Source organism: Oncorhynchus keta, chromosome 27 (genome assembly GCF_023373465.1).
Source record: "Oncorhynchus keta strain PuntledgeMale-10-30-2019 chromosome 27, Oket_V2, whole genome shotgun sequence".
Classification (NCBI taxonomy): domain Eukaryota; kingdom Metazoa; phylum Chordata; class Actinopteri; order Salmoniformes; family Salmonidae; genus Oncorhynchus; species Oncorhynchus keta.
In genome coordinates, this window is record NC_068447.1 from 14625229 (window position 1) to 14646551 (window position 21323).

Sequence of the window (21323 nt, forward strand, 5' to 3'; positions counted from 1 at the left end):
GTTTGACTGAAGTGCCTAAGGGCATTCCCGCTGACACCAAACTCTTGGACCTGCAGAACAACCGCATCACTGAGCTGAAGGAGAACGACTTCAAAGGCCTTGGCAACCTCTACGTAAGAGAGAGGGAGAGATGGAGAGGAGAGAGGGAAAGGGGGGGTGTATAGATTGAAGACAGAGAGGGAAAGAGGGGGTGTATAGATTGAAGACGGAGAGGGAAAAGGGAGTGTATAGATTGAAGACGGAGAGGGAAAGAGGGGGTGTATAGATTGAAGACAGAGAGGGAAAGAGGGGGTGTATAGATTGAAGACGGAGAGGGAAAGAGGGGGTGTATAGATTGAAGACTGAGAGGGAAAGAGGGGTGTATAGATTGAAGACGGAGAGAGAAAGAGGGGGTGTATAGATTGAAGACAGAGAGGGGAAGAGGGGGTGTATAGATTGAAGACGGAGAGAGAAAGAGGGGGTGTATAGATTGAAGACGGAGAGGGAAAGAGGGGGTGTATAGATTGAAGACAGAGAGGGAAAGAGGGGGTGTATAGATTGAAGACTGAGAGGGAAAGAGGGGGTGTATAGATTGAAGACGGAGAGAGAAAGAGGGGGTGTATAGATTGAAGACAGAGAGGGGAAGAGGGGGTGTATAGATTGAAGACGGAGAGGGAAAGAGGGGGTGTATAGATTGAAGACGGAGAGGGAAAGAGGGGGTGTATAGATTGAAGACGGAGAGGGAAAAGGGGGTGTATAGATTGAAGACGGAGAGGGAAAGAGGGGGTGTATAGATTGAAGACGGAGAGGGAAAGAGGGGTGTATAGATTGAAGACTGAGAGGGAAAGAGGGGGTGTATAGATTGAAGACGGAGAGGGAAAGAGGGGGTGTATAGATTGAAGACGGAGAGGGAAAGAGGGGGTGTATAGATTGAAGACAGAGGGAAAGAGGGGGTGTATAGATTGAAGACGGAGAGGGAAAGAGGGGGTGTATAGATTGAAGACGGAGAGGGAAAGAGGGGGTGTATATATTGAAGACGGAGAGGGAAAGAGGGGGTGTATAGATTGAAGACGGAGAGGGAAAGAGGGGGTGTATATATTGAAGACGGAGAGGGAAAGAGGGGGTGTATAGATTGAAGACGGAGAGGGAAAGAGGGGGTGTATATATTGAAGACGGAGAGGGAAAGAGCATTTAATTTGAATTCATCTTTATTGGCCCAATTCAAGAGAACAGAGTTCTGTCCCTCATCTCCTACAGAAGTTCTTTGTCTGAGACAGTTTTATTGACCACTTAAACAAACCACCAGGGAAGGACAACATTCCCAGTCAGTCACCTTAGGTAACTGAACAGAAATACGTTTCAGATGGAAAACCCAGCAGGCAGGCAGTCGTGCAGGCAGGCAGTCGTGCAGGCAGGCAGTCGTGCCCTGCAGGCAGTCGTGCAGGCAGGCAGTCGTGCAGGCAGGCAGTCGTGCAGGCAGTCATGGTGAAAATGTCTTCATCCACAGAGTTAACTGTTTTAATTCATGTTGTGAGTTTCCTGTCTGGCCATGTTCAATATGGGGCTTGGTCATCTGTTCTGAGTGGGCGACAGGCATAAATGAAGGCTTTCCGGGAGCAGAGAGGAGAGGATGTGAGCTAGAATATTCCCTTTAGCTCCAGGCAGAAGCTGGCCACACTCTGGAGTAAGAGAAGAGGAAAAGAGAAAGGGGTGGTTGGAGAGAGGAAGACACTGACTGGACATAACTAGGGCACTTAGGAGAGAGAAAGACACTGACTGGACATAACTAGGGCACTTAGGAGAGAGAAGGGGGGGGTGGGGCAAAGATAGCTTACTTGCTTATTTACTCACTTCTCTCGCTCTCTCATTCTCTGTCTCTTTCCATCTCTCAGGCCCTGTCCCTGGTGAATAATAAGATCAGCAAGGTCCACCCCAAGGCCTTTCTTCCTCTGAAACACATGCAGAAGCTCTACTTCTCCAGAAACCTCCTGACTGGAGTCCCCAAGAACCTGCCCTCGTCTCTGGTGGAGCTGAGGATCCATGAGAACCGCATCAAGAAGGTCCATGAGGGGGCCTTCTCTGAACTGGGCAGCATGAACTGCATAGGTCAGAGTTCATTAAAGACTACAGAGCCATTCAATGCTTCAGTATTACCTCAGCATATTGAACATGCTGGAATTCAATCAAATTTTCCACAGCCGTGTTCTAATGTGTCTTATGTATGTTCTTGTAGAAATGGGAGGGAACCCCATCCAGAACAGTGGGTTTGAGCCAGGAGCCTTCAAGGGACTGAAACTGAACTACCTGCGTATCTCTGAGGCCCAACTCACTGGAGTACCCAAAGGTACGCGGTACACAGAGCAAGTGGGTCACTCAGAAGTGATCATAACTTATTGGATGCAGACCCTGTAGCTCTTAAAGACCAGAGTTGGAGACCAGTTATGTACAGTGTACATTATTCTGATGGACCGTATTGTAAGTGGAAGTTGGTAGAGATGTTTTGATGTTGTATCAGTAGGTTAGTTATAAGGCGTGTCTTCTGTCTCCTCCAGAAGGTTTGTTAAGAGGAGTGTGTTCTGTCTCCTCCAGAAGGTTAGTTAAGAGGCGTGTGTTCTGTCTCCTCCAGAAGGTTAGTTAAGAGGAGCGTGTTCTGTCTCCTCCAGAAGGATAGTTAAGAGGAGTGTGTTCTGTCTCCTCCAGAGGGTTAGTTAAGAGGAGTGTGTTCTGTCTCCTCCAGAGGGTTAGTTAAGAGTTGTGTGTTCTGTCTCCTCCAGAAGAATAGTTAAGAGGAGTGTGTTCTGTCTCCTCCAGAAGGTTAGTTAAGAGGCGTGTGTTCTGTCTCCTCCAGAAGGTTAGTTAAGAGGAGTGTGTTCTGTCTCCTCCAGAAGGTTAGTTAAGAGGCGTGTGTTCTGTCTCCTCCAGAAGGTTAGTTAAGAGGAGTGTGTTCTGTCTCCTCCAGAAGGTTTGTTAAGAGGCGTGTGTTCTGTCTCCTCCAGAAGGTTAGTTAAGAGGAGTGTGTTCTGTCTCCTCCAGAAGGTCAGTTAAGAGGCGTGTGTTCTGTCTCCTCCAGAAGGTTTATTAAGAGGAGTGTGTTCTGTCTCCTCCAGAAGGTTTGTTAAGAGGAGTGTGTTCTGTCTCCTCCAGAAGGTTTGTTAAGAGGAGTGTGTTCTAAATATATAATAATATATGCCATTTAGCAGACGCTTTTATCCAAAGCGACTTACAGTCATGTGTGCATACATTCTACGTATGGGTGGTCCCGGGAATCGAACCCACTACCCTGGCGTTACAAGCGCCATGCTCTACCAACTGAGCTACAGAAGGACCACCAGTGTTCTGTCTCCTCCAGAAGGTTTGTTAAGAGGAGTGTGTTCTGTCTCCTTCAGACCTGCCAGACAGTCTCCATGAGCTCCATCTGGACCACAACCAGATACAGGCCATCGAGCTGGAGGACCTGAGCCGCTACAAACACTTGTACAGGTGCGGATAAGAGAGAAATACAATGGGATTCACATGGCAGTGTGCAGCTATATTTGCATAGGCTGAGTTAACTGCCATAATTGAGTACTGAGAGCCTCCAGTTGTTAATGTTAAGTACCCCACTGCAATGTATGTAATAGCTCTTTGAGACTGAAATAAAGTCTGCTTGATTGAAAAAGAGGCAAGCAGTGATAAAAGGTTTCTGTATGGACACGTTGTCTCCCCTCCATTCCGGATCTTTCTTAGGCAACCATGCCACCCAGTGGTGACTTCAAGAAATACTGGTAGGCGTTAGACAGATAAGGATGATGACTCTCTGTCTCTCTCTGTCTCTCTGATTGCCAGGTTGGGTCTGGGCTTTAACCACATTCGTATGATAGAGAATGGCAGTCTTGCTTTCGTCCCCCGCCTGAGAGAGTTACACCTGGAGAACAACAGACTCACAGCAATCCCCAAGGGTCTGCCTGACATGAAGTACCTACAGGTGAGTGACTGTGTGTGCACGGGTGTCTGTGTATGTGTATATACGGGTGTCTGTACCTGTGTGTGTGTGTGTGTGTGTGTGTCTGTACGGGTGTCTGTGGTACTGGTAGAGTTGTATTCATCAGACAGGTTAAGGGCCTTGAAGCACCTCTATTACAACACCATGTGGTCCCCCTCCCACCATGTAGGTGGTCTACCTCCATTCCAACAGCATCAGCAAGGTGGGAGTGGATGACTTCTGCCCAAGAGGCTTTGGGATGAAGAGGTCGTTCTATAATGGCATCAGCCTCTACTCTAACCCTGTCAACTACTGGGAGGTCCAACCCGCTGCCTTCCGCTGTGTCAGTGACCGTCTGGCCATCCAGTTTGGCAACTACAAGAAATAAGCACAGGGAGAAAGTGATAGAGAGGATGGAAGGAGGTGTGCGAGAAGAGGACTGGGGAGAGGAGGAGGTTGAGGAGAGAACGAGGCAGAGACCAGAATTGGGGAAAGGAGATGAGTAAAATTGCCCTGACCAAATTTAAATCTGTATTCGATAGAGAGAACGAGAGATGGTGAGGACAGATGAGAGAAAAGAAACAATAGAGATGTGTTTGTTTTCTAATTCCAACTATAGAGATCCTGTATTTTAATTCCGGTTCCAACCATAGAGATCCTGTATTCTAATTCCGGTTCCAACCATAGAGATCCTGTATTCTAATTCCCGATTCTAACCATAGAGATCCTGTATTCTAATTCCTGATTCTAACCATAGAGATCCTGTATTCTAATTCCTGATTCTAACCATATAGATCCTATATTCTAATTCCTGATTCTAACCATATAGATCCTGTATTCTAATTCCTGATTGTAGGAGAGAAACATACAGTGTGAGGGGAATAGAAAGGAAAGGATGTGCTTGCCCTATCCACATTTCAGTATGCCTTTTTTTAAACCATGCTTTTAATAAATCAGGTATTAAAGCCTGAAAACAGGGTCAATATAAATAAATAAATACTATTGTGTTTGTGTCAAATTAATCAGTACTCAGAAATATATTTTTTTGAGGATGTTTTTTTCCCCAACCAAATTGCAAAGATGAGATATATGATAAGAAATATTTTGAAGCATTTCCTTCAATATTGTTTTTATTACAAGATAGCTTTATTTGTTATTATTACAATTTTTGTGTTATTATAATTTTGGTGAAGATACATTACAGGTAAAATATAGAAAAGCAATGCCTGTTTATAGATGATCATATAAGAGGTGCTCTTTTTACATATGTTTGTTGTGTGTCTATTTGGGAGTCACATTTGAACCTTCCTTCTATTGCTAACATCAGACCTATCAGGTGCTAACTTGGATGCCATAATCAATTTGTACTGTATGTCATAAGCAAACCCAACCTATGGAAAGAAACAGTTTAAGGTTGGAGTCAATTCCACTATTTCAAATCAGATTCCAAAACGGAAGTTGTCAGTTCCAATACATCACAAATCCAAACAAAAACATGTATTTCTTATTCCTTTGATTTGATACCGCTGAATTACCATCACAAGTGGAACTGACCTCAACCTGGAGATGTCAGTCTCAATTAGGTAGGCTACTCCCCGGGGGAAACTGCCCTGGGTCCGATTCTTCCTGGGTGCCATTTTGTGTCCATCCCCACTTCAGCAATAGGTCTCCTGAGTGTATACAGTGACAGTACAATAAGGGGTGAACTGCCAGAATGGGACTTGAACCAGCAACCCTGCAGGTCCAGACCCCTTGGCAGAGGCTGCAGTCAGGGAGGTTATAACAGCAGTTTTTTATGGATTGTTTTGCACAGTGTCTCTGTAATGCTTTCTCTGCTGGGTTTCCTCTGGGTATTTAGTCTGTGTAAATGATAGATGTAGTTGCCTTAGTTCTTAATGCCTTTTCTATACTCTGCCAAGCTACCGCTGCATGTAAGAATAAAGATTTTTTTCAGCCTGACTATAGCAGAGAGAACGTGTGATGGTATGGTGGTGGAAAGAAGCTGTGTGAGAAATAAAAGACAACTACAACATTGGCCAGGCTTGATGAGTGGACATGAAGGGAAGCAAAATCACACCGTTTCCATTTAATTCATTAATTATTTATTTCACCTTTATTGAACCAGGTAGGCAAGTTGAGAACAAGTTCTCATTTACAACTGCGACCTGGCCAAGATAAAGCAAAGCAGTTCGACACATACAACAACACAGAGTTACACATGGAGTAAAACAAACATACAGTCAATAATACAGTAGAAAAATAAATCTATATACAATGTGAGCAAATGAGGTGAGATAAGGGAGGTAAAGGCAAAAAAAGGCCATGGTGGCGAAGTAAATACAATATAGCAAGTAAAAACACTGGAATGGTAGATTTGCAGTGGAAAAATGTGCAAAGTAGAGATAGAAATAATGGGGAACAAAATAAATAAATACAGTAGGGGGAGAGGTAGTTGTTTGGGCTAAATTATAGGATGGGCTATGTACAGGTGCAATAATCTGTGAGCTGCTCTGACAGCTGTTGCTTAAAGCTAGTGAGGGAGATAAGTGTTTCCAGTTTCAGAGATTTTTGTGGTTCGTTCCAGTCATTGGCAGCAGAGAACTGGAAGGAGAGGCGGCCAAAGGAAGAATTGGTTTTTGGGGTGACCAGAGAGATATACCTGCTGGAGCGTGTGCTACAGGTGGGTGCTGCTATGGTGACCAGCGAGGTGAGATAAGGGACTTTACCTAGCAGGGTCTTGTAGATGACCTGGAGCCAGTGGGTTTGACGAAGAGTATGAAGCGAGGGCCAGCCAACGAGAGCGTACAGGTCGCAGTGGTGGGTAGTATATGGGGCTTTGGTGACAAAACGGATGGCACTGTGATAAACTGCATCTAATTTATTGAGTAGGGTATTGGAGGCTATTTTGTAAATGACATCGCCAAAGTCGAGGATCGGTAGGATGGTCAGTTTTACGAGGGTATGTTTGGCAGCATGAGTGAAGGATGCTTTGTTGCGAAATAGGAAGCTAATTCTAGATTTAACTTTGGATTGGAGATGTTTGATGTGAGCCGGACAACCGGCCCTCCGATTTGACACACTGAACTCTATCAGAGAAGTAATTGGTGAACCAGGCAAGGCAATCATTTAAGAAATCAAGGCTGTCGAGTCTGCCAATAAGAATGCGGTGATTGACAGAGTTGAATGCCTTGGCCAGGTCAATGAATACGGCTGCACAGTATTGTTTTTATCGATGGCGGTTAAGATATCGTTTAGGACCTTGAGCATGGCTGAGGTGCACCCTGAAACCAGATTGCATAGCGGAGAAGGTATGGTAGGATTCGAAATGGTCGGTAATCTGTTTGTTGACTTGGCTTTCGAAGACCTTAGAAAGGCAGGGTAGGATAGATATAGGTCTGTAGCAGTTTGGGTCAAGAGTGTCCACCCCTTTGGAGAGGGGGATGACCGCAGCTGCTTTCCAATCCTTGGGAATCTCAGACGACATGAAAGAGAGGTTGAACAGGCTAGTAATAGGGTTTGCAACAATTTCGGCAGATCATTTTTGAAAGAAAGGGTCCAGATTGTCTAGCCCGGCTGATTTGTAGGGGTCCAGATTTTGCAGCTCTTTCAGAACATCAGCTGACTGGATTTGGGAGAAGGAGACGTGGGGAAGGCTTTGGCGAGTTGCTGTGGGGGGTGCAGTGCTGTTGAACGGGGTAGGAGTAGCCAGGTGGAAAGCATGGCCAGCCGTAGAAAAATGCTTATTGAAATTCTCAATTATAGTGGATTTATTGGTGGTGACAGTGTTTTCTAGCCTCATTGCAGTGAGCAGCTGGGAGGAGGTGCTCTTAATCCATGGACTTTACAGTGTCCCAGAACGTTTTTGAGTTTGTGTTGCAGGAAGCAAATTTCTGCTTGAAAAAGCTAGCCTTGGCTTTTCTAACTGTCTGTGTATATTGGTTCCTCGCTTCCCTGAAAAGTTGCATATCACGGGAGCTGTTCGATGCTAATGTAGAACACCATTGGATGTTTTTGTGTTGGTTAAAAGGGCAGTCAGGTCTGGAGAGAACCAAGGGCTATATCTGTTCCTGGTTCTACATTTCTTAAATGGCAAATGCTTATTTAAGATGGTGAGGAAAGCATTTAAAAAAAAATAACCAGGCATCTTCTACAGACGGGATGCGGTCAATATCCTTCCAGGATACCCGGGCCAGGTCGATTAGAAAGGCCTGCTCGCTGAAGTGTTTCAGGGAGCGTTTGACAGTGATGAGTGGAGGTCGTTTGACCGCTGACCCATTACAGATGCAGGCAATGAGGCAGTGATTGCTGAGATTTTGGTTGAAAACAGCAGAGGTGTATTTAGAGGGCAAGTTGGTTAGGATGATACCTATGAGGGTGCCCGTGTTTACGGCTTTGGGGTGGTACCTGGTAGGTTCATTGATCATTTGTGTGAGATTGAAGGCATCAAGCTTAGATTGTAGGATGGCTGGGGTGTTAAGCATGCTCCAGTTTAGATTTAAATGATTCACTAAGCAAGAAAGCATGGTTCACATTATGGCACGGATACACCAGTGGAGGTCAGTGCCATATAAGATTAGAGAGGACAATTTTTTCAATGAGCCTAACTTTCCCATTTTTGCAACTAAAACAAGAGTTTCTTTTGGACAAAGTCAAGTAGGTCCATCCCAGTTTCATTCCGTTTGCTTCTGTTTTAAGAAAGGTTTTACAACAGAATCGGCGGAATGAATACAACCCATGAACACATTCGTTCTTGCCTCTATGCGCTCTCCTCTCACCTTTTCCCTTCAGTTGTGGACTTCAGTGCACAACACAACAGCTGTCCAAGCCAAAAAACCTCTCTCAGGCAAACTTTAATACCATAACCGCTTACCTGCTAGACAGGGTTGGGGAGTAACAGATTACATGTAAAGGATTACAAAAAAAGGTGACTGTAATCTGTTACCATCAAAAATATTGTAATCAGATTACACATACTTTTGCAAAACTAGATGATTACTCCGAGGATTACTTTTAAATTCAGAAAGGATGTTTGTGAGGAAAAAAAGCATTGACACCTCTGTTTTCCCAATGACATCAATCAGCGTTGAAAAAAGGTGCAAGTTTAAGTTTGTTCCTCCTGAGTGAGTCTGACCACAAGTCAGAGACCACTATGATGTCAGAGACATAATCTAAACCTATTTCTTTCACTTGCTGTGCTGTTTCGTTGTTAATTTGTTCAGTCGTTTCATTCTCAACTAGGATTACTATGGAACGCCGTTTGGTCTTTGTCATGGGAACGCCGTTTGGGTCTTTGTTATGGGAACGCCTTATGGGAACGCCGTTTGGGTCTTTGTTATGGGAACGCCGTTTGGGTCTTTGTTATGGGAACGCCGTTTGGGTCTTTGTTATGGGAACGCCGTTTGGGTCTTTGTTATGGGAACGCCGTTTGGGTCTTTGTTATGGGAACGCCGTTTGGGTCTTTGTTATGGGAACGCCGTTTGGGTCTTTGTTATGGGAATGCCGTTTGGGTCTTTGTCATGGGAACGCCGTTTGGGTCTTTGTCATGGGAACGCCGTTTGGGTCTTTGTCATGGGAACGCCGTTTGGGTCTTTGTCATGGGAACGCCGTTTGGGTCTTTGTTATGGGAACGCCGTTTGGGTCTTTGTTATGGGAACGCCGTTTGGGTCTTTGTTATGGGAACGCCGTTTGGGTCTTTGTTATGGGAACGCCGTTTGGGTCTTTGTTATGGGAACGCCGTTTGGGTCTTTGTTATGGGAACGCCGTTTGGGTCTTTGTTATGGGAACGCCGTTTGGGTCTTTGTTATGGGAACGCCGTTTGGGTCTTTGTTATGGGAACGCCGTTTGGGTCTTTGTTATGGGAACGCCGTTTGGGTCTTTGTTATGGGAACGCCGTTTGGGTCTTTGTTATGGGAACGCCGTTTGGTCTTTGTCATGGGAACGCCGTTTGGTCTTTGTCATGGGAACGCCGTTTGGGTCTTTGTCATGGGAACGCCGTTTGGGTCTTTGTTATGGGAACGCCGTTTGGGTCTTTGTTATGGGAATGCCGTTTGGGTCTTTGTTATGGGAACGCCGTTTGGGTCTTTGTCATGGGAACGCCGTTTGGGTCTTTGTCATGGGAACGCCGTTTGGGTCTTTGTTATGGGAACGCCGTTTGGGTCTTTGTTATGGGAATGCCGTTTGGGTCTTTGTTATGGGAACGCCGTTTGGTCTTTGTCATGGGAACGCCGTTTGGGTCTTTGTTATGGGAACGCCGTTTTGGTCTTTGTCATGGGAACGCCGTTTGGGTCTTTGTCATGGGAACGCCGTTTGGGTCTTTGTCATGGGAACGCCGTTTGGGTCTTTGTCATGGGAACGCCGTTTGGGTCTTTGTCATGGGAACGCCGTTTGGGTCTTTGTCATGGGAACGCCGTTTGGGTCTTTGTTATGGGAACGCCGTTTGGGTCTTTGTTATGGGAACGCCGTTTGGGTCTTTGCGTATCAAAAAATATACGATTTAACACTTTGACATGTCAATTAAGCTTGTTGACCAATCAGGACCCGAATATGACTCCACGTCACATAATTTAACGCGTTCATACATTTTTTAGGTAGTTATTACACATTGATTACACTATCACTCATATTTCATATGTCACAACGATTTATCGATAAGTATGCTATGATGTTGGTAAAGTTGTCTCAAACTTTACCAACTTTACCAAAACTTTACAAAAAGCTAGTTAGCTCATGGATTCAAACAATGTTCTTCCCCAAAAACATAGCAAAACGACATAATCTGTTTCAATAGTTATAGTTACCTAGCTAACTATATAGCCAGGTGTCATCTTCTAAAATAACCCTCATAAGACAGTTCTTATTTGATTCATGGTGGTCGGACCATCTATGTGAAGCTAGCCACAATAAGGATCAGCCACAACAGTGGACTTTGCGTTAAGCCTCTTTGTATTCATTTGCATCACTGTCAATAACATACTGTAATGACTGGACTAGATCATAAAGGAACAATTGTCCAGACAGAGGATTGAGTTAACAGATTGATGGTTTATTACCCCAACTTTACACAGGCTACAGTTTGGCCGTAGCCCACACCAAATAAATGAAAGATACCCTACAAACCAACCATGACCTTCTCTTGTGAAGCCCAGACGTAAGAGAAAGAACAATGGCTAAACCTGGTCTTAACTTCCAATGCTACATCCCCCAGCCAACCACCAGGATGCCCAGCATCAGAACATTCCAGGCATTCCCGTGATTGGCAGATAGGTTGTTTGGAATGTCGGACCCCGCGAACACTGGGTACTGGTAAGTACAACACAACCAACTAATAGCCGAACACATAACACACAGATGTCTGTGCGGTTCGCTACAATACTTTTATTTTTAAGGCAAACTGCAAATTCCACCATTGTGCATAATGCTTATAGTGGCGAGCGTCACAACATATAACCCGGTCCGCAGCAATTTTGGTGCTAGATTTAGAAACTTTAACAGACTACCCTGGCAACTTTTTTCCGCAAACAGCACCTAGCAACAAATTTAGCTACTTTAAAAAATGTATTTGGAACTTTTAGCAACATGACACAAAGACAATGTTCTCTGTCACACACACAGTCACAACACACGTGCCTGGCTGCAAAAGTGCTTTGTGAGTGACGTCAGCAGCAGGCGTTCAGCTCGTGCACAGGCAGCAGCAGGCGTTCAGCTCGTGCACAGGCAGCAGCAGGCGTTCAGCTCGTGCACAGGCAGCAGCAGGCGTTCAGCTCGTGCACAGGCAGCAGCAGGCGTTCAGCTCGTGCACAGGAAGCAGCAGGCGTTCAGCTCGTGCACAGGCAGCAGCAATTTCAGCAAATTGCAAATCATTGTTGGCTGACTCCAGCAGCAGTAGTACGGGTTCGACTCACCAAATCCAATGAACATAGTTGCTCAAGAATGTTTGATCTTGAACAGAACTTACAACATCAATCAACATGTCTCAATCAAAATTGTACAACCAGAAGTACAGAAGAGTGGGAGTCTGTACCTGAACAAATGTCAAATCATATTTTTGCCGAGCTGGCCTGTCAATTTGAGTAACGTTATTGTGTATTCAACGTAATGACGCAGTTTGACGTTATCACGCAATGACATCACAACATAATTTAGCAACAAATCAACCTGCCTCTAGCAACTTACCCTGAAAATGAGTTGGCAACACTGCCGGTCCGGTCGAGCGTCACTAGCCAGATGAAGCTAGCTGTCTGCTTGTAACGTTAGCTTTGGGCAACAGGGTTAAGTAGCTGCCTATCTATTTATTTACTGTGTAGGGCAACATCTGACAATAGAGCACTTGGTAGTGTGTACCAGTGCTCGACCAGTCGGCGAAAGCAAACCACCCACGACAGAGAACGGTTGATAGTCAAGGCAATGAATTCCATTATCTTGGCTTTAATAGATTTCGCCTTTGAGTTGTCTCGCTGAAATGTTCTTACTCTTTCAAACGACTGCTTGATCCACACAACAGACATTGTGGGCTAAGTTAGGAATGCTGTGTTGCACGTGTAGCACAAAATTTTACCTGGCGTCATTACGTCATGTACCTTGTACGTTATATAGGTATGTACGTCAGCTTTGACATCGTGTTAAACTAGACATCTGCCGATTCCGATATGTTCACCGATATATTGTGCATCCCTAATATACATTTGAAGTCGGAAGTTTACATACACTTAGGTTGGAGTCATAAAAACTTGTTTTTCAACCACTCCACAAATTTCTTGTTAACAAATTATAGTCGGTTAGGACACAAGTTATTTTTTCAACAATTGTTTACAGACAGATTATTTCGCTTATATATAAAGTGGGGCAAACAAGTATTTAGTCAGCCACCAATTGTGCAAGTTCTCCCACTTAAAAATATGAGAGAGGCCTGTAATTTTCATCATAGGTACACTTCAACTATGACAGACAAAATGAGGAAAAAAAATCCAGAAAATCACATTGTAGGATTATTAATGAATTTATTTGCAAATTATGGCCAAAATTCACCCAAGTTATTGTGGGAAGCTTGTGGAAGGCTACGTTTGACCCAAGTGAAACAATTTAAAGGCAATGCTACCAAATACTAATTGACTGTATGTAAACTTCTGACCCACTGGAAATGTGATGAAAGAAATAAAAGCTGAAATAAAGCATTCTTTCTACTATTATTCTGACATTTCACATTTTTAAAATAAAGTGGTAATCCTAATTGACCAAAGACAGGGAATTTTTACTTGGATTAAATGTCAGGAATTGTGAAAACAGAGTTTAAATGTATTTGGCTAAGGTGTATGTAAACTTCCGACTTCAACTAATATATATATATATATATATGACAATAGAGCACTTGGTAGTGTGTACCGGTGCTCGACCAGTCGGCGAAAGCAAACCACCCACGACAGAGAACGGTTGATAGTCAAGGCAATGAATTCCATTATCTTGGCTTTAATAGATTTCGCCTTTGAGTTGTCTCGCTGAAATGTTCTTACTCTTTCAAACGACTGCTTGATCCACACAACAGACATTGTGGGCTAAGTTAGGAATGCTGTGTTGCACGTGTAGCACAAAATTTTACCTGGCGTCATTACGTCATGTACCTTGTACGTTATATAGGTATGTACGTCAGCTTTGACATCGTGTTAAACTAGACATCTGCCGATTCCGATATGTTCACCGATATATTGTGCATCCCTAATATACATTTGAAGTCGGAAGTTTACATACACTTAGGTTGGAGTCATAAAAACTTGTTTTTCAACCACTCCACAAATTTCTTGTTAACAAATTATAGTCGGTTAGGACACAAGTTATTTTTTCAACAATTGTTTACAGACAGATTATTTCGCTTATATATAAAGTGGGGCAAACAAGTATTTAGTCAGCCACCAATTGTGCAAGTTCTCCCACTTAAAAATATGAGAGAGGCCTGTAATTTTCATCATAGGTACACTTCAACTATGACAGACAAAATGAGGAAAAAAAATCCAGAAAATCACATTGTAGGATTATTAATGAATTTATTTGCAAATTATGGCCAAAATTCACCCAAGTTATTGTGGGAAGCTTGTGGAAGGCTACGTTTGACCCAAGTGAAACAATTTAAAGGCAATGCTACCAAATACTAATTGACTGTATGTAAACTTCTGACCCACTGGAAATGTGATGAAAGAAATAAAAGCTGAAATAAAGCATTCTTTCTACTATTATTCTGACATTTCACATTTTTAAAATAAAGTGGTAATCCTAATTGACCAAAGACAGGGAATTTTTACTTGGATTAAATGTCAGGAATTGTGAAAAACAGAGTTTAAATGTATTTGGCTAAGGTGTATGTAAACTTCCGACTTCAACTAATATATATATATATATATGACAATAGAGCACTTGGTAGTGTGTACCGGTGCTCGACCAGTCGGCGAAAGCAAACCACCCACGACAGAGAACGGTTGATAGTCAAGGCAATGAATTCCATTATCTTGGATAGATAGATAGATAGATAGATAGATAGATAGATAGATAGATAGATAGATAGATAGATAGATAGATAGATAGATAGATAGATAGACACTGTATATCCATTGATTATTAAAGAATACAACTTAGAAATGCCTCATGAGTTCAGTTCAGCTGTCACACTCCATGATATAACCCAAAATATAAGCCTGTTTTACTCCAATGTTCGTAAACATTGTAAATGTAAACAAACACTTTATAGTTTCATAACATGGTTAAAACAATCATTTTGATATCATGGATGGTCAATCCTTGCATCCATAGCTCTCTCTATTAATCTGAGAGTGGTTACATTTCTCCAGGCCCATCCCTCAGCTGTTTCCCAAAACAGAGACAGGGTGGCCATTTTGTTATTGTTACATCTGTGGATTTGCTCTTTAAACAGGTGCATATTATCAAGATATCAAAGTCTCACCAACTAAAAGGTAAACAATAGACCTATAGCAAATGCAGCATGTGGCATTCATTTTTCACATGTAAATAGGACTTTTCAGTAGTGCTCAAAGCATGCCATTCCATGAGCGTAGCATTTATTTTTCAACTCGAATCAATGAGCCCAACCAGTCCTCCATGACAACAAAATCATAAACAGAGTAGGGCTGGCTAATAAAACCTTAGTTTGGGGGTTATGCTCAGGTAAAACAATATTGCTAATCTATACGTCCAAGTCATATTCTTGAAGATCAAGGGGCATAACATTTATTAGAATGACTGGAATTCTGATAGACTTAGTTTTTTAATGTAAAGATCTAATTTAATCGTATTATTATATGTAGTAGAAAGCGATGGATTAGAAGCTTACGTAACCAGCCCATAAAGTAAAATGTAACATCCATATATGGCCAGCTTTAAAATTGATCCATAGCTGCAATAATGTCATTCAATTAGTAACATACATTTTTGTCTTCTTCTAACGCCTCTTAAGGGGAAAGTAATCTAAAAGTAACTGAATGTAATCAGATTACGTTATGGAGTTTGGGTAATCCCCAAAAAATGCGTAACTGATTACAATTGACAGGTAACTTAACTGTAACGGATTACATTGAGAAAGTAACCTAGCCAACTGTGCCGCTACATAGCCTACACTGTTGTCACCATATTAGCTATTTAAGATTGCGCCGACAAAGATGGTCACCTCACTTCGAGTCCTTAGGAAACTATGCAGTATTTAGTTTTTTTATGTATTATTTCTTACATTGTTACCCCAGGAAATCTCAAGTCTTATTACATACAGCCAGGAATAACTATTGGATATAAGAGCGACGTTAATATACCAACATAATGACCAGGAATATGACTTTCCAGAAGTGGATCCTCTGTTTGGACCACCACCCAGGACAATGGATCTATTCCAAGAAGCGGACCCAAAACAGCGGCGCCACAAAAGGGGCAGACAGAGCGGCCTCCTGGTCAGGCTCTGTAGACAGGCACATCGCCCACTGCTCCAGAGTATACTACTTGTCAATGTCCAGTTTCTTGACAACAAGGTAGATGAAATTCGAGCAAGAGTTGCCTTCCAGAGAGACATCCACGATTGTAACATTCTCTGTTTCACGGAAACATGGCTCTCTCGGGATATGTTGTCAGAATCGATTCAGCCACTGGGCTTCTCCAATCATCTCGCTGACAGAGATAAACACTTCTCTGGGAAGAGGAAGGGCAGGGTGTATGCTTCATGATTAACGACTCATGGTATAATCATAACAACATACAGGAACTCAAGTCCTCCTGCTCACCCGACCTAGAATTCCTTACAATCAAATGCCGGCCATATTACTTCCCACGAGAATTCTCGTCAGTTATCATCACAGCTGTGTACAAGCAGAGACCACGACGGCCCTCAATGGAATATAAGTAAACCAGAAACCATATATCCATAGGCTGCATTTATTATAGCTGGGGATTTTAACAAAGCAAATTTGATAAAAAGGCTACCTAAATTCTATCAGCATATTGATTGCAATACACGAGGGGGTAATACACTCGACCACTGCTACTCTAACTTCTGCGATGGATACAAAGACCTTCCCCGCCCTCCCTTCGGCAAATCCAACCATGACGCCATCTTGCTCCTACCGTCTTATAGGCAGAAACTCAAAACAGGATGTACCAGTGACTAGAATCATTCAACGCTGGTCTGACCAATCGGAATCCACGCTTCAAGATTGTTTTGGTCAGGTGGACTGGGATATGTTCCAGGTCAGCCTCAGGTAACAATATCGATCTATACGCTGACTCGGTGAGTGAGTTTATAAAGAAGGGCATTGGAGATGTACCCACTGTGACTATTAAAACCTACCCTAACCAAAAACCGTGGATGGATGGCAGTATTTGCGCAAATTGAAAGTGCGAACCACTGCATTTAACCATGGAAAGAGGTCTGGGAATATGGCTGAATATAAACAATGTAGTTATTACCTCCACAAGGCAATCAAACATGCGAAATGCCGGTACAGGGACAAAGTGGAGTCGCAATTCAACGGCTCAGATGCGAGATGTATGTGGCAGGGTCTACAGGAAATCACGGACTACAAAAATAAAACCAGCCACGTCACAGACACCAACGTCACGCTTCCGGACATACTAAACACCTTCTTTGCCCGCTTTGAGGATATTACAGTGCCACCATCGCGGCCAGCTAACAAGGTCTGTGCCCCCCTCTCCTTCTCCATGGCCGATGTGAGTAAAACATTTAAACGTGTTAACCCTCGCAAGGCTGCTGGCCCAGACGGCATACCTAACCGTGTCCTCAGAGCATGCACAGACCAGCTGGCTGGTGTGTTTACAGACATATTCAATCGCTCCCTGTCCCAGTCTCCTGTCCCCATATTCTTTAAGATGGCCACCATTGTTCCTGTACCCAGGAAGGCAAAGATAACTGAACTAAATGACTACCATCCCGTAGCACTCACTTCTGTCATCATGAAGTTCTTAGAGAGACTAGTCAAGGATCATATCACCTCCACCTTACAGGCCACCCTAGACCCACTTCAGCTTGCATACCGCCCCAACAGGTCCACAGACGATGCAATCGCCATCACACTGCCCTATCCCATCTGGACAAGAGGAATACCTATGTAAGAATGCTGTTAATTGACTACAGCTCATCATCAAGCTGGAGGCAATGGGTCTCAACGCCGCCCTGTGCAATTGGGTCCTGGACTTCCTGACGGGCCGCCCCCCAGGTGTTGAAGGCAGGTAACAACATCTCCACTTTGCTGACCCTCAATACTTGGGCCCCACAAGGGTGTGTGCTCAGCCCCCTCCTGTACTCCCTGTTCATCCATGAATGAGTGGCCATGCACGTCTCCAACTCAATCATCAAGTTTTTAGACGACACAACAGTAGTGGGCTTGATTACCAACAACGAGAAGACAGCCTACAGGGAGGAGGTGAGGGCCCTCGGAGTGTGATGTCAGGAAAACAACCCCTCACTCAACGTCAACAATACAAAGGAGATGATCGTGGACTTCAGGAAACAGCAGAGGGCGCACCCCTCTATCCACATCGAAGGGTCAGCAGTGGAGAAGGTGGAACGTTTTAAGTTCCTCGGCGTAAACATCATGGACAAACTGAAATGGTCCACCCACACAGACAGTGATGAAGGCGCAACAGCGCCTCTTCAACATCAGGAGGCTTAAGAAATTTGCCTTGTCTCCCAAAATGCTGACAAACTTTTACAGATGCACAATCGAGAGCATCCTGTCGGGCTGTATCACAGCCTGGTATGGCAACTGCACCGCCCTCAATCCCAAGGCTCTTCAGATGTTGGTGCGGTCTGCACAACGCATCACCGGCGACAAACTACCTGCCCTCCATGACTCCTACAGCACCCGATGTCACAGGAAGGACAAAAAGATCATCAAGGACAACAACCACCCGAACCACTGCATGTTCACACTGCTACCATCCAGATGGCGAGGTCAGTACAGGTGCTATCTCAAGGCCATCAGAATGCTAAACAGCAATCACTAACTCAGAGCGGCGGCTGCCTTCATTGAGACCCAATCACTGGCCACTTTAATAAATGGATCACTACTCACTTTATACAATGGCACTTTAAATAATGCAACTTTAATAATGTTTACTTGTATCTTACATGGCTCATATAATATGTACAGTGGGGAGAACAAGTATTTGATGCACTGCCGATTTTGCAGGTTTTCCTACTTACAAAGCATGTAGAGGTCTGTAATTTGTATCATAGGTACACTTCAACTGTGAGAGACGGAACCTAAAACAAAAATCCAGAAAATCACATTGTATGATTTTTCAGTAATTCATTTGCATTTTATTGCATGACATAAGTATTTGATCACCTACCAACCAGTAAGAATACCGGCACTCACAGACCTGTTAGTTTTATTTTAAGAAGCCGTCCTGTTCTCCTCTCATTACCTTTATTAACTGCACCTGTTTGAAGTCATTACCTGGATAAAAGACACCTGTCCACACACTCAATCAAACAGACTCCAACCTTTCCACAATGGTCAAGAACAGAGAGCTGTGTAAGGACATCGGCAGATAAAATTGTAGACCTGCACAAGGCTGGGATGGGCTACAGGACAATAGGCAAGCAGCTTGGTGAGAAGGCAACAACAGTTGGTGGAAGAAGTTCAAGATGACGGTCAATCATCCTCAGTCTGGGGCTCCATGCAAGATCTCACCTCGTGGGGCATCAATGATCATGAGGAAGGTGAGGGATCAGCCCAGAATTACACTGCAGGACCTGGTCTATGACCTGAAGAGAGCTGGGACCACAGTCTCAAAGCAAACCATTAGTAACACACTACGCCGTCATGGATTAAAATCCTGCAGCTCACGCAAGGTCCCCCTGCTCAAGCCAGCGCATGTCCAGGCCCGTCTGAAGTTTGCCAATGACCATCTGGATGATCCAGAGGAGGAATGGGAGAAGGTCATGTGGTCTGAGACAAAAATACATTTTTGTTCTAAACTCCACTCGCCGTGTTTGGAGGAAGAAGGATGAGTACAACCCCAAGAACACCATCCCAACTGTGAAGCATGGAGGTGGAAACATCATTCTTCGGAGATGCTTTTCTGCAAAGGGGACAGGATGATTGCACCGTATTGAGGGGAGGATGGATGGGGCCATGTATCGCGAGATCTTGGCCAACAACCTCCTTCCCTCAGTAAGAGCATTGAAGATGGGTCGTGGCTGGGTCTTCCAGCATGACACTGACCCGAAACACACAGCCAGGGCAACTAAGGAGTGGCTCCGTAAAAAGCATCTCAAGGTCCTGGAGTGGGCTAGCCAGTCTCCAGACCTGAATCTAATAGAACAGGGGTGTCAAACTCAAATACCCAGTGGGCCAAAATGTAAAACCTGAACAAAGTCACGGGCCAACATTGAACAAATTAACCTTTTAATATGGACCCAAACAAGTTTTGCTTTAACATTGAATATGGAACAAGCATCGCTTATTACCATACAATATATAATTTAATAGTGGAGACATGCAAAATCGAATTTCAAATGAAAAAACACATCAATGGCATTCATTTATTAAATAAAATGTAAATAAAAATTGTATGCCTCTTTTCTATTTGCAGCCTTCTGATTTAAATACCAAAATAAACTTTTTCCACTGGCTAATAATTTTACAAATAAAATGATAATAAATCAATCAACCATTCAAGCCCATGCCTTGTAGCAAGAAAAAGTGCATAAAGAAAACGTTAATTATTGCACACTGGTCTAATCTGATGTGCCCAAGCCAGATACCTGGCATCTCTTCTTGGATGCTAGTTCATCAATGTCTGGGCTCAAGCTCTGAGCTGAAGAAATCCTCAGTATCGAGCGAAGATGTTCATCAGTCAGACGTCTCCTGTGAGTTGTTTTGGTCATCTTCAACGAGGAGAAAAGTTGCTTGCATAGATAAGTGCTGCCGAACATGGAGAGCATCTGAGCAGCTTGGGTGCGGAGCTGAGGCATTGTGTCAGGGATGAACCGTGGAAACTGTGCGGCGCCCACAGCATCATACTTTGACTTCAGCGTGTCGTTGCACTGGAGTTCAATCAGCTCCATTTGGATGTTGGTTGGTGCATTTTCCACATCAACTGCGAAGGGATTACTAAGCAGTTCAAACTTGCATTTCTGGGCATCGAAGTCGGCAAATCGCCGGCTAAACTCAGCGGCGAGAACACTGAGTTTTTCAGCAAACTGTGCGCATGGGAACACAGCGGTAGAGATCTGCGCTTTTATGGATTGGCAGCAGGGAAAATGGCAAAGGTTTCCTTGCAGCATCTGATTCTCCCACGGGCACAGTTTAGTTTTGAAGGCCATCACTGCAGCGTACATGTCTGTGACGATGCGCCCCCGCCCCTGAAGCTGCAGGTTCAGCGCATCGAGATGGCTCGAGATGTCACAGAGAAAGGCCAGCTCACACAGGAACTTTTGCTCCCGGAGCTCTGCTGTATCCTTCCCTTTGGTTTCCAGGAATTGACATATTTCCTCACGCAGCTCGAAACATCTGTTCAGTACTTTTCCTCTGCTTAGCTATCTCACCTATGTGTGATACGGCACGTCCGCGTATTCCGAACCACACTCCTCCAGAAAAGATTTAAACTGGCGGTGATTTAGACCTTTGGCTCTTATAAAGTTAACTACCTGTGTTACTGTGGTCATAACATGTTCCATCTTTAGGGCTTTGGCACACAGTGCTTCCTGATGTATGATGCAGTGGTAAACAGTTAGCTCACCTGCACAGTTCTCTTCCCGCATCTTCTCCCGAACCATGCCCACCAGTCCACTCTTTTTACCGCACATCGCTGGCGCACCATCTGTCGTTAATCCAACGAGTTTATCCCACGGCAGCTTTATTTCAGTTACACA

General features: G+C 43.9%; 1 protein-coding gene across 7 annotated transcripts in view; it reads left to right on the top strand.

Annotated features, from left to right (window-relative positions):
* bgnb (biglycan b) overlaps positions 1-5975 on the top strand; it is a 28112-nt gene extending 22137 nt beyond the window's left edge. For all 7 annotated transcript variants that reach the window (XM_052481796.1, XM_052481798.1, XM_052481795.1 and 4 more), the window contains 6 exons: positions 1-113; positions 1872-2085; positions 2213-2323; positions 3366-3459; positions 3805-3943; positions 4131-5975. In XM_052481796.1, coding sequence (XP_052337756.1) covers positions 1-113; positions 1872-2085; positions 2213-2323; positions 3366-3459; positions 3805-3943; positions 4131-4328 — 869 coding nt within the window. In that variant the 3' untranslated portion in view covers positions 4329-5975. The remainder of the gene's footprint in view (positions 114-1871; positions 2086-2212; positions 2324-3365; positions 3460-3804; positions 3944-4130) is intronic.
* Positions 5976-21323: the final 15348 nt, after the last annotated feature.